Consider the following 14345-nt stretch of genomic DNA (forward strand, 5'->3'; position numbering starts at 1 on the left):
TGTGTGCATTTTGATATCTGTCAGATATTTTGTCCTGCACAAGTTGACAAACCTGAAATTTCTCGATACTCGGAAAGTAACCAGGAGGGAGAGAGAGGAAGCCTTGATTAGAGGTGCCTTCATGAAAGTGGTGAAGCCCAAGGATGCCAAGGTAGGAGAGTAAATGTACTGATAGTAACAATAATGTGATTCAATTACACTGTTTCTAAATAACTCCAAGAGCCTGGCTGCATGTTTTGCTGAGGTAAAAACTAACAGGTGAAGGCTTTCAAATGAAAGGACTGATAAATGTGGTCAAGTGGGGGACAAAAGCCTTAGGAACTTTTCTGTGTTTTAATATGGAAATTTACAGGTCCATGTATAGTATGCTGTGGCCTTGTTATCAAATTTCTGGTTTACACCTCTGTTTCACATAGCAAAGTAACTAGCATGTCACTGAGCTTAAAAGAGCATTTTTACCTGTCCAAGGAAATGTGTGATACATTTTTGTGAAAGAATGCAATATTTTCTGACAAGTTGTCCCCTGCCTTGTATGTTAAACTCAAACATCTGTTGCAGAGCTCACACCTACGGTGCTGATTGGCTTTTCGTGCACCAGTTGATTCTAATTTTGTGTGATGTTACTTAATGTGGTGTCCTGCTAACAAGCATTGACAGCGTCAGAGAGACAGTTGCAGTAATCTGAGCATTTAATAAATCTCCCATCAAGCCTGGGCGTCCTGTTGGAGCAATCAGAATACGAATGTGAGTTCTCCACTTTGCCTTCTTTTCCCATTATTGATCAATACATGATAACAGCAATCTGAGGTGTGCTCAGATTGCTTTWGTACTGCAGGTTGTTCTTAAAACTCCACTCAAGTTTTCAGTCTACTTGCTTTCTGTTGTTTTTTGTTTCTTGCTGTTTTTTTCCTCTAAAGCAGACCATCAATAATTTATTGCAGATTTCCAATAATGCTGAATAATAGTGTAGCAGTTATGGAAATGCACTGTTTCATAGCGTAACAATGTTGCTGGATAAATGCATTATCATGAGTACAATTGCAGTGCATTATAGATTAATTCAGACTGATTAATTTATAACTACTAAAATGTTAACAGTTCTGATACAAACATTGCTTTGATATATTGTTTACCACTGCCTTTAGTTATTTCAGTTTCATATATGTAATAAATGAAATTATGTATTTTTTTAAGCTGTGGTGGTGATCTTATTCACAGTAAACCATCTTTGAATCTGGCCAAATGCAACAGCTGAATTGTGTTAGCTATAGCACATGTATGTCATCTTCACAATTCTTCTTATCAGATTTTGGGTCTGATGAAGTTTGCTTTTTTTTAAAAAAAAAATTATCTAACAGATCTTTTGTTTAAGAATCTGCTCTGCGAATTGCATCCAACTTAATAGTGTAAGAGGAAAAAAAGTGTCTCAAATTTTAAGTTACTTTTCTGGATTAAACCTCTCTTTAAGTCAATAGCTAAGGGTAAATTACTTAAATTTAGGGATAACATCTKTATCTTTTATATCTACGACTAAATCTTTTGTATAGTTTTGAATTATTTACCCACTAAATCTTATGATAAACCATACATTTATTTCAGAAAATTTGCAGAAGGCTCCAATTTACTGTTGTTATTGCCATACTAAAGGGTTTTTTTTTCTTCTTTATAAATGGTTCAATACAAATTACTGAGGGCAAAATCATTGTAAATTATTTTTATGGCATGAATTAAGACTTCTTAAGGTGCTACAAAATTACCCTCATCATAGTATATTATACACATATCGCAAAAGTGGCTAATTTAAAATAAATATTAAATTTGATGCAGATAATATGTAACTCTCCAAATTGTTTTGAATTTGTGCCTATTTCCTAGGATATTCTTACAGCACACATGCATGCAAACTCTTTTATGTCTGAGAAGATTCARAATTTTCTCCGCCTATGTGCTTTCAGATGCAGCTGAGTGTGTGTATAGCTATTGACAGCTCTGCTCAGACCACAGCAAGCAGCATCATCCACACATCACAAAGATGATGTGCACAATAACTGCACTTTCAGGTTCTGTCATGTGTTTTACATTGCATACATAATGGGTTTTTATTTTTTAGCCTTAACATTTCCTGGAGCTTGTTGTTCTCTGTTCATGGGTTCCAGTCCCATGTGGCTGTCGATATTTTTGATCAGCTTCAGCCAGATTTAACAGACAGGTAGTGCTAAAATATTTTAAGCTTTCTGAAACTAGTGACAGGTTGCACTTTGGTCCAAACTCAGAGGAAGATTGCAGTGTATCCAGTATTGGTCATCAGAAAAACTCCCTAAAAAGTTGTCTTAGTGGTATAAAACCTTGATGATAATGAGTTTCCCAGTAATGTGGGTTTTTTTTTTTCCTTTCACCTAAGATAGGAGCCACTGTGTCAGCCTGTGTTTAGCAGGAAAGGAGATGCAGTGATTAGTATTTATGTTGGTGGATGCCAACATAATCTTCTGCCAGATTCAGTAACRGCAGTGGGCCTGTCAGACCTGCTTTTTCAGAAAAGAAAAGGAGAAAAACCAACAAAAAAATCCTAACTTATGTGGTGGCTTTTATTCCCCCATTATGATAAGCAGGAGATGGTATGGCTTATTCAGCATAAAAGGAAGACTGATGATCTGAGGAAGCTGTGATGTGGGGAGTTGTTTTCATTTTAGTCTTGACATGAAATACTTGGGAGAGCAAAATACCCCACCAAGAAAAAATACACAAAATGAGAATAAAAGCAAGAAATTTCCATCTGACTGGCTTGTGTTTACTCAAATGCGAAAGTATCTAGCAATCACCAGTCATCACTAAGTCATAAATAGTTCATTTTGTATAAATTTTTTTACTTTCATTTTTCCCTATTTTTTTGTAACAGAACAGTGCACTTTCTTGTGCTTTGCTTCATTTCATCTTTTGTTGAAAATGCATCTGTTTGTGATATGACTGTCTTACGGAAAGATACAGTCATTTATTAGAAAACAGTTTAATGTTACCATGCAGTATTCCTTCTCCGTGTAAGTGAACTAAACTTCATTATTCTGTTACGTTTATGTTTTCTTTTGTCAAAATATTGAACATTGTATCATGCCTGCTTTTAATAAAGGTTGGGTAACTCTGGCTGGGTAAGTGGCATTGAGCCAGATGAGGAAGCCTGGTTTAATGACCAGACCATGACCTCATTTCACTGGCATAAGTGTAGATCAAAGTGGAAGATGCCTGTCCAGTGTGAAGTGTGTTTCTGGGCATGACAGCATTTCACATCAGAAAGACAGCTCAAGAATAYGACAGTCAAAATTGCTTAATTATGTCCCGGCTTTGTAATTATTCATCTGTGCTTCTACAAAGAGTACAGTTGTCATTTCTTGACATAATTATTTAAAACTGTGCCCCTCTTTGGTTTATAGGTATATGAATTGTGCTTCCAACTGTTTCATTTTTCAAACTTAGAGATGCAAAGCAGAATGTGATTTGAGAAAATATATTAAGATTTTTCATTTTTACGTTGCATATGATATAAATAAAGAAAATGAAATTATGGTGTATCAAAGTACATAATTTCATATTTTAAAGGTCTGAATTTATATATTCTGTATAAAGAATATATTAAATGATATTCTGTATCATTTAATCTGGATGATAAAGTGTGGATATGTCCATTAAAGTGTGTTGCTGTGAATAGATACACTGTCRTAAGTCTCTTTAAATATAAATTTAATTACCTAATACTAGGCCGGTCTGCTTGCTTTTATAAAATACATGTATTTCCCAGTATTTCTCAACTCCTCTTCCCAGCAAATATTATTGACGTACTGCATTTTTAMGGTTGGCATTTTCATCTGTTTTATTTACGGTTGTCAAAGAAAGCAGCAGGCATTTGGTCACCAGTAACAGTTTTGCAGCCTGTAGGGTCAAATCATTCGTTGGTGTCCATGAATATACTTCCAAGTCATAAACTTGATATTATATGGAGTTATTCTGCTTMCTTGTCGCTTTAACAAAGGCATCTTGTCCACTGGCTAAGGGGAAAACTCTGTAGAACAAAAGGCAGCAGTATAGGTGTTTTGAATTTTTTTTCACTCTCAGATGTATTGTTTTCATCACAAGTTATAATTATGAAACTTGACATAGCATTTGTTCTCTGAGGAACTAAGATAGAGACACTGAAGCAGAAAGGCAAGTCTAGCGTCTGTATTCCATGTAATAAATGTCTGTGGTTCATGCCCATGCTGTTACTTTAAGGGTAGAAGGAGATGATTTTTTTGTGATAGGAAGAGTAAATATTTAGGCAGTACCATTTAAGAAAGAAGGTGAGATAAAATCTACAGGGTTGCTTTCAGATCATTGCCAGTATTCTTGTGTTTAAGCTCATAAGAAAAGCTCTTTATCAAAGTGACCAATGCTGATATATGCTTCTAATAAAATCAGATGAGGCATAAGGAAATAGTTKAGGACTTTTTGTCCCTAACTATTGGACAAGAATCACACTTTTCTTAAATAGATACATTCTACCTGCTTCCATGAATACAAGCAAAATATTTTTGCTAATGTACCTCATGGACCTTTTAACCCCCTTTCTAAATTAGGAAAATGAGGCTGTTTTTAAAAAGCAAATAAAACAATACAGATAAGTCTTTGGAGAACATCTGCATGGCTCACATCCTTTTTCTTTTCGCCATTGCCATTGTATAGAGTCCTTGGTTTATGGATTTAGAGCATCTAAAGAGCATGCAGAGTAAAGGGCTTCTAAAGTGTAAAGAATYATTGTGTCAGTGAACTGATAGCTCCTAAGAGACCTCTTTGAGAGAACTTCCACATCATAGGATTTCTTATTGTCAGATGTCAAAATTTCACATACCAAAACRAAACAAGGACATGAATTTAAGGCTCCAACCTGGACGGTGGACATCATACCTGTGATGATATTTAAATAGTATTTACTTCAAGGACATTGTAGCAGTCATACTACATTTTGGCCCATGGGAGCATTCATTTTGCCCCTTGGAAAGTTTAGGTATTTTAAGCAGGAGTCCATAACTTGTTTGGTTCATAACCTGCTGTAATTCCAGCTGTCAAGAGTGAAGAATAGACATGTATGGATCATATGTGTATTAGGGTACAGAGAAAGGCTTCTCTTCAGTGTTGGTTATTATGTTGATTATTCTTTAAAAAAAATCCTCATATGTTTTTTGGGCAGGTATATGTGGACTACATTTCACTATCTTAATTGCTRTTAAAGACACAGAATGAAGAAGGTGGTGCCTCTTTCCTAAAATTATTCCTTTATAAAAAAGTACATGATTGTCACTAAGCCTAATTTTAGCCATTAATGATCCCAAAGGATTTTTTCAGGTAGGAAGGGCTGTTATTCCTGGAGCTCTGGCCTAAATCCAGTTCAGGTGATTATATTCTACCTCTATGGATTTCTCTACTGTCTCAATTTATTGAGGCATTCTTTTCTACCTTCTGCCCCAAACTGTTATGTAATGTTCAGTGTGGTAGTTAACCAGCTGCTCCCTTGCACCTGAAAAGTGTGTATCTTTCAGCTGTAGTGAGCAAATTGATCCCATCRTAAGACTTAATATTTGTAAAGCACTTGAAAATTCTCTGATGAATGGCAATAGGCACTGTATATAGTTGATGCCTCCTTTTAATTGAAGAAACTATTGTGATAACTTGTTTATTGCTGCTGGTTTTTTTTAATTTTTTTTTTTATTTGTTTAATTTTCATTTGTGGGTTCAGATATATGGAARCTTCAATTTTTAGATGCTGCAAGTGTATGGTCTGGTTTTTGTATTGTCTACTTGGTCTTTTTAATAAAATGTCATTCAGCAGAAAGAAACACCATCATATCAGACAGCAGGACATGGTTGTCTTACGTTCTTAATGGAACAGTGTGGTTAGAGTTTTATTTTATAAATAAATTTTGTTTTTCTTTTGGAAATAGAAACACTGTTGGGCTACAAGCAGAACCTCTTGTAGTTCCTCTTTTCAGAAAAACTAATGCAATGGATCTCATTATCAGATGACACCAGTGTTAAGCACAGAAATTGTTCATATGCTGAGTTTCATAAAAAGAGGAAAAATGTATTTAATATGGTATTGGCRAAACTCTTGGCCAGCTTGTGTCTATTCTTCTATTCCTATAGTTGATTTTTTTTCCTGGTCATTAAGATACAGTATGTCTCGTACTCTGACTCATGTTGGCGAGCTATGCACATTGAAATAGTTGTAGTCCTAACTGTGATAGTTAGAATTTATGTTAATTTTTAGCCAGGAAACAAAGGTCCAATTATAATATTTTTTTCTTGAAAATATTTGTCACAGCAATATTTCTGAGAAGGAAAATCAGTGGCAAGCCATCTCTACCATAGGGTCTACTTGGAATTTTGTACATGTGAAGCACCTGGTTTAAAAGTTGGAAAGAACTGTCATGGYTGATTGTATATTTATTGCTCATTTTGGCTGTGGTTGGAGGTGACACGGTTTTCACAGCAGTGCATTTCTGTGCTGTGTTAAGGTAAAGCCTGCCCTCCCTGTTTCTCTGACCCATCAAAAGCTCCCCAGCTGTTAGGGGTAAATGTGGTCACAAAGGCCACTGTGATGAAGACAAAAATCATTTCTTGTTGTGATCTTCTCAGTAGCATATCTTGCAGCAAGGAACAACTAAAGAACTGTGACTTCATCACAGAAAGTGTGATGCAAGTACATCACACAGCATTTTGTCATGAAATGAATGCTAGATTTCTTTATTTTTGGTGTCACTATAGTTAGATGGATGGAATGAGAGGACAGGAACAAAAGGAAAGGTAAAATGAATGAACTAATATTTCTAATCGCTTTGAAAATGGTGCAAATACCTAAAAATAACAGCCTTGTGCCATTTTGGGTACTCTGAAGTATACAGCAGGCCCCTGTAGGGATGGCAGATAAGTATCTTACACAGGAGATGTTTTTGTGGGGCCACCACGGGAGATCAGGCACAGATACTGTGGAGTGGYTAAAACAGCRGTAGAAATTTGTGTTTAAGCAGCTGAATCCTGCTTTTCCTGTTGTGCTAAAAGAGAGATCGTGTGTTTGAAATATTGGCAGGTCAAGAACACCAGAGCATTATAAAAAATAATCCTTCCCTTCACTAACATGAGCCAGAGTGTGGTCCAAGAGTCAGATAGGGCTGTGATGAGGTCACCTCCTCAAAGCTCAAGCCTATCGGTCATTCTCTCTTCATTAATGACTAAGAACATGACCAATTTGAAGCTGTTTTATGAGTTATTTCAGGGAAAAGAAATTAATAATTTGTTTTTAGAGAAGTGCTTATATTTCTCCCCTTTTCACCACCCTTACCAGAAATGTATAGGTCAAAGGGATATTTTGTAAGAAATCCTGAACTTTTTGGRTAATGAGTCTCTAAAACTGCTCCCTTTGTCAAAGAAAATGGCTGCAGCGTAGTTTCATCTGCTCCCTTCAAATCATATTGAAGTTACGGATTCTGGGTCCACTTCTTCAATGTTAATTGAAGCTGATACTAATGTTTTTTTAATTTTTACCATCTTGCAGACAAGGGACCTCACAAAAAAATCTTTAAGATTTGGTGACTTAGGTTATGAGTCTGTGTTTCAGGGGAAAACCAGGGGTTCTTATTGTGTGGATAAAAAGCTAAAAAACTTCTGTGACTGAGAACTGGTGTTCTGTTTGAAGGAATTAGTGAAATTATAAAATTTTTGCACTAAACTGTTGCCCTAATTTATCTTATTCATCCAAGAAAAATTCCATAGGAAAACACACAAGTTGTAATTAACTCTGTGATTTGAAACATCTCTAAAAAAATAAGGAAAATGTCAATCATGTTTCAAAAATGGCACTGCTTTGAATCCTCTTCTGTGAATGATCTGTTTTAGAAGTAAGATTGCTTGAGACTTTAACAGACAGGGAATCTCTCCTTAAGTGATRTGCATTTAATTTTTAACTATATGAGATATAGTTCAGTTCTAATGTATTAAGTGTCTTTATCTCAGGGAACCCAGTAAAGGCATGTGCATTGTCCCAAACATGATTCATTTCTCTTTCAGCCTTGGTGGGGTTTGGAAACCTTAGGCATTCTTTCTTGTAAAATAACCTGTGGGATATTTGCTTCATGATTAAATTACTGTTGTCTTTGTTGCTAACTTACGATTTGAAGCAGATTTTCTGTTACGTCAGTACAGCCAACTGTGCTATGTATCTTATTCTGGTACATTTCATTAGGAAATGTATCTTTTGGGTTAAAATAAGTGGTAAATTCAGGATTGAGAAATTAAGACCTTTTTTTCTTCACACATTATAAGACTGAACATACAACTTTGTTCATGTAACAGTTACAAACAGTTCACTGTGTAGGCCAAATGCTCTCTAATGCAGTAAAATTAAGAAATAATATGCTTTGAAAGTGATTTATGAGTGTGGTTAAACTGCCAGATTTACAAAGAAATAGTTCAGATCTTGGGAAGCCTCAGGAGTCACGTCAAAAATGAATTTRACCATGATTTAAACTGCTACTTTTCTTACATGACATTTAATATGTGTACTTTGGAGGCCCATATGTCTTTAATAAAATAGCATTAAGTTTTAAATATGATATGAATGCAGTCAGTTTCTAAATTCATAACCTTTTCCACAACTCCAAAATGCTAACCAATAAGGGAGTCATACATGCAATAAAACATAAACCTTAGAAAATAGTTTTTTATTAGAATGGTTAGACATTTGGCAGCTGAGTTGCAATGTAATAAATACGTGCAGCCAATGTGGGTTTATCAKTCTTTGTTTACACTGTAAGCAACTGGGACCAGACAACTAATTATAACTGAGGATCAAAGGTCAGGAAAAGTATATTTTGTCCAGTGAATCTGTGCTTGCTAGGCGAACCTTCGAATGCTAAGAAAARTAATTTATTAAAAAGAAACACTGCAGTATGCATCCCAGTTGAGTTTGTCTGAGAATACAATGTTTATTAGAGAGTCATATACTTAAAGACTTGTTCTGAAGTACTAAGTGCTTCAAAAATCGTGAAAAATAGGCATAAAAAGCCATACACAATTTAGAGATGATTTCAGTGTTCAGCAAATGGTGGCCATAAGGGTTCAGTGTTTCGTGAAAACAGCAAAATGAGAATCCTCTCTGTGTTGAAGCTAGTACTTAATAACAAAAGAATGCTATCATATTTAAGGGGTAGTTTTTTTAAATTTTTAGGTATTTTACTGATTTTGTTAAAATAATGTATTTTAACATTACTTTCTGAAACAGAAGCTAGCCCACACAKCACAACCAGCTTTCTAGGCAGCTTGAGGTTTTACTCAGAACAGTAAATTCTGATTTGCTTRTTGAGTTCCTCTATTTATTCAACATGCACAGAATAATACTGCAAGCCTGGTCTCATTTTCTAGGTAGTCTGACTTTCTAAAGAAAGCTATTGAAATGGTGTGGGAGTTGTGAAAAGACAGATTTTCTTTGGACTCCAATGTGTGAGGAGAGGTGGGGCATAAAAACTTAGTTGTGGTATGCTTTTKCCTTCAAAAGGCTTTCAGTGATTTGATTTCTGGTTAGTGTGGCTCTAGAAAAATAACAAAAAACTAAATTTAAAAGGTCTGCTTTGAGATGTACTGCAAAGTATATATTCAAATGCTAATCTCTATTCCTCCAGAATTATGGGTCCCCTAGAGCATCCAGAAAATTATTAACAGCATGTAATCCAGCTCAGTTTGAATGCATCTTTACTCTGTTAGCCAARTCTTTACATAATACAAATCATTCTACCTATAAAAGCACAAATATGTTATTGTTCTCAACAGGCAATTTAATGCAGCTATAGGGAGGAGAATAAGAGAAAAGAAGATTACAAGCTAGCTGATCAYGCTTTTATTTCTCTTAAATCTCTCAGCATTTCTCTGTGGTTGTACTTGTTTAAAGATTGTACACAACTGTGCTGCCTGTATGATTTAGAAAGCAAATCAGCCTAAATATGAAGYTTCAATGAGTGTAGTTTTTAGGGGATTTGATACATTTATCACAAATATACATTTTATCCCAAAAGCAGTGCTGAACCTGTAATCTTTTTCCTTTTTTTCTTATTATTCTTTTGAAGACTTCAGTTGTGCTGTGGAGAGCTCAGTTATATTTGCCACCGAGTTGTGCAGCTTGAGCTGTAGAATAGCTATTAAAGTTAATTATTTTCTGGAGGGTTTTATCAAAAGGACTATTAGTGTGAATCCATACAGAAAGCATATGAACAAAGAATAAACCCATTTTATCGAAATAATGCAAGCTATCTCTAGTCGTGCTGTGGAGTCAGGATCCTGTTCCAGCGGAATTACACAAATGCGACAAAGTTTATCTGTCACAATTCTTGTTAAGCAAGGAGGTGGGTCCACTCTAGCATATGTGAGTGAATTGTTGCATTTTATTGTTACATTCTGCTATTTTTTTTCTCGCTTTATTTTGCCACCAGATTCTGGCATTTGACTCTCACTGTAAAGTTTTGCATCTCTATGATAATATTTCTTTTGTTCTTTTGTATTGCTTTTCTTATTTTCCACTAAGCATGTGTCATTATGTTATACATCTACTACCTGATCACCAAAGATTGAAAATTTATGTAAAATGTTTAGATATGAGTAAGCAGTCTACTTATTATTGTTATATTATTTGCACGCRGAAAATGTCAAATAAATGTTGGGTTTAACGTGAAAGGTGAAGGCACTAACACAAGAGAAATTTGTCTAGGAAAAAGAATGGGGAAGGAGAGGCAGTGAATGTTCCTATTCTACSAGTTTTCATCAAGCCCATCAAGCATGGACTAGAAGAAACTACATAATTCAGTAGAAAAAGAAATTCTGGATATGAAATAGGATGTCACCTGCATGTTTTGCAGTTAGCTACAGGTCAAGTCCATTGGACTGTTGAACGTAAAACATAAAATATATTTGCTGCTGAGTCTTAGAGCTATTCTTGGAGAACTTGCTCACTTTGCATACATTTTGGCAGGAGTTTTGTGCTTTCTTTCATATTGCATATTGTTCAAGAGATGTCTTAACAGGCCACAGTATTAATCCAATGCCCCAGGACTGCTCAAATCTTCAAGTATCTTGCTTGTATAATATCTCCCAGCTTTTTTCCTACCTCTTATGTGATAATTTTTCATGTCTTTATGGTCTGAATAATTCTGCACAGGGCTATTTCTTCTAAGTAACAGGTCTAAGATGTTGTGCTCAGTTTTGAAAGATGGAATGCTGGAACAGGGTAGGCAAAAGCACTGCATGTGTGATACAAAATTTTCACACGGAGCAAACCTTTGAATCCACTTTTGTGTCTGTTGAGGAGGCTCTGAAGGAGTAATCTGCTGTGTGAGCAGTGCAAACAAATGTAGATCTGTGCCCTGTCAAATGGTCATTCCAAAGCAGAGCTCACTGAAATGTCTGCATGTGTTGTTCTAGTTTCAAAATAACTAAATTCTGTAAATATAAATACTGCATTGGCAAGATTTTCAGCAGCAGCTGTACATTTAATAACCTGAGAGGACTACTTTGTGTTTTTTTGTTTGTGTCTGACTGTAGAGAATTTGCCCATACAGGGAGAGAAAATAAATCCGATTKTCAATAGAGAAATGTCTTTAAGTTGTGCTCATGTGCTAGGCAAGAGAGGTGCCTGGTTTCTCAGTAGAGGACACACCAAACTTTCTGGGAGGCATTGCTACAAAGCCATTGGCAGCTGCAAAGTAAGGAAAGGAAAAGATAGAATGAATTTTACTTTCCTGATTTATTTTTGAACCTGAAACCAGATATGTTATTTTTCATAACAACTTTTTGATTTAAAGGCAACAGCAACACAGCTTTTTGGGTCTTTTTCTGCCCCATATGTTTACCAGTTTCTCTGGAGAGAACTTCTGAAGACTTGTTGTTTATGTGAAGTACKCTTTTGCTGTGCTCTTTCCTCCACCTCCCTGCAAGCAGAAATGAATAGATGTGTTGTTGGTGGAGAACTTACTTGCTTTGTCCTCTTGAGGTCATATTTTGGCAAGCGGGAAGTCTATTTTTTGATGTGATAAACCCCTGGTGGAATATGGTTTGGCTGTAAAAGCTGCTGTACACAGAGCCAGTGGTTGTCTTGTCCTTTATAGCCTGGTCTTCCACCTTCTGCCCAGAATCCAGGGGAAACCAACGAGCACTGGCTGAGGCAGTGTCATGCGAGAGCTGCTGAAAATTTATGGAGYTCTAATTAAACCTCAAATGCACTAATTCAAGCCCTATAAATCTTGTGCAAGACTGGCACAGTTAAGTTAGCATGAGGGCTGATGTGGTTTGGGAGAGCAAGGCACATTCCTAATATTCTTTGCTGTTTTACAGCTGGGAAGCAATTCTGTTACTAGGCTGTCCAGTGATCCCAAAGATAGTTCATAGATGTTAATTTAAAGTTTACTTTCAGTCAGGGAATGTTGAAATGTTCTGTGCAGATAGGCCAGCTATTACAAATCTGAAAAGTCATATTTCTTTTTTTGGCTTCCCTTCGTGGGGAAAAGGTTTGGCTGAGGATTTTGCCTTTATTAACCTTAGCTGAAGGTGAGAGGAGTTTCTTCCAAYSCCTGTATCAGTAACAACAGTGAAAMCATTGCWTTAGCAGGGCTGCTGTTTAAATGGATGTGTGATACATCTATTCTGTGTGGCAGAAAATATTATACTTTCATATGCTCTTCTGAAGAAATAGATTAATCAAAYACTAATATGCCATGTAAATTGAAAACTGTAGTTGCTTAATCTCAAGATGGAGAAGAGTTTTAATTGATGCCCTATCATTTTTCATCTATAATATTATGGTGGAATACTTTTAGTTGGTAGAAACTTTCCTTAGTGAGAAAAAAAAAAAATTTGCTTATCCCCATGACTGCACTTCTAGGCCTGGGCCACCCCTTTGTATCTGTCATAAAATCCTGCCTGTGATGAAACAATTTACATTACCAATACAGCCAGGATTTCATGCTTTCTTTTCTACATTATTCAAAGAAATACTTATTTTTCTAATGCAATTTGTATTGGAAAGGGTTATATTTTTTTAAAAGGGACTATGGACTGTGTGTTTGGCTTCCATGTAGGCTTTCAGTGCTGATTCTTCTTCACCCAAAAACAAGTCAGAAAAACAGCAGAATCACTCTTTGCTGTGTTAGGGGCACAGTAGAACCTGTCTATCAAGAAAAGGAGATGGCCCAGGTGGAAAAGAAAATCTTATAAGGCAGCCTGTGAGTATGAGACACCACTATTGGAGGATTGGTAGCATGGCCCTGATGTGAATCTTGTGTGCAGATTCAGACATATGTTTGTGTGCTATTTCCAGCCCTGTGGGATTTAAGGAGGTTTTTTGAGGGCTAAGAGCTTGGTTGTCTTTACAAAATCTTTTCTTTCTCTGGGTTCTGTATATGTTGAGAAGTCTTTTAAGGCCCTATGTCAGATCTGTTCTTCGTGTGAAGTCTTTATAAATATTTATACAGCCCCACTGAGGAAGAGTCAATCCATTAGAGTGCTTTAGGCTAAGATTAGCACTTGTGAAGCCTATTTAACCAGATACSAGTTTACTTTATTTAATAACATTAAAGAGATAGTAAAAGAAAGCTTCTTTATCAGATAGTGGTAAGATCCATGAAACAGGTTTATTAACGTCTATCAAATTATACTTGCCTCAAAATTCATGGAAGTAGCATAGTAATTGCCTATTTGATTTCCAGCAGATTAACATGATTATTAACGTTGAAGCTGTTTCCAGTGTGTGCAAGGTCCCTGATGAGGTCAGCAGCCAGCCCTGCTTTCTGACTTCACACCTAATGGAGCAGTGCTGGGCTCAGATTCTACGGCAGCTGATGCTGAKTTTTGTATTTTTCYTTTTCCTTCTCAMATATTTTATGRTGCTCACACAGAAGCACTTTGTGGTTCATGCTTGACTCATACAGATGTCCMTAAATGTACAAATACTTGTCACAGGAAGCTTGCAATGTAGGAGTGGAGTGAAAGAGCATCAGTCAGGGTAGAGATATCAGGAACTGTTGGTCTGCTAGTGGTCCAACACTGCCAGCAGGGTGGAGATTTCTTGTATTACTGATTCTTGTATTACCTTCTAGGGAAAAAAAGTATATTTTTGCGTAGGACAAGACCTCTGGCAACCCTGGAGAMAAATCTCCCAGGCAGAAGCATAACTTTATGGTTATTTTTGCAGGCTTGTATAAAAGGGTAAATATACTTTGAGWCCAGTCACATGTGCAGCATGAGAGGCACCAGTCATTGCATGTGTGGGTGTCTATTTATAGGAA

The 14345-nt window shown here is 36.1% G+C and overlaps 1 protein-coding gene across 1 annotated transcript in view; it reads left to right on the forward strand.

Annotated features, from left to right (window-relative positions):
• Positions 1-186, forward strand: part of LRMDA (leucine rich melanocyte differentiation associated) — a 448666-nt gene extending 448480 nt beyond the window's left edge. Inside the window, exon 8 of the mRNA XM_057375873.1 lies at positions 25-186. Within this exon, the coding sequence (XP_057231856.1) occupies positions 25-163 (139 nt within the window). The 3' untranslated portion in view covers positions 164-186. The remainder of the gene's footprint in view (positions 1-24) is intronic.
• The last annotated feature ends 14159 nt before the right edge of the window (positions 187-14345 follow it).

Source organism: Malurus melanocephalus, unplaced genomic scaffold (genome assembly GCF_030028575.1).
Source record: "Malurus melanocephalus ecotype Western Australia unplaced genomic scaffold, MMel_1.1 scaffold_261, whole genome shotgun sequence".
Classification (NCBI taxonomy): Eukaryota; Metazoa; Chordata; class Aves; order Passeriformes; family Maluridae; genus Malurus; species Malurus melanocephalus.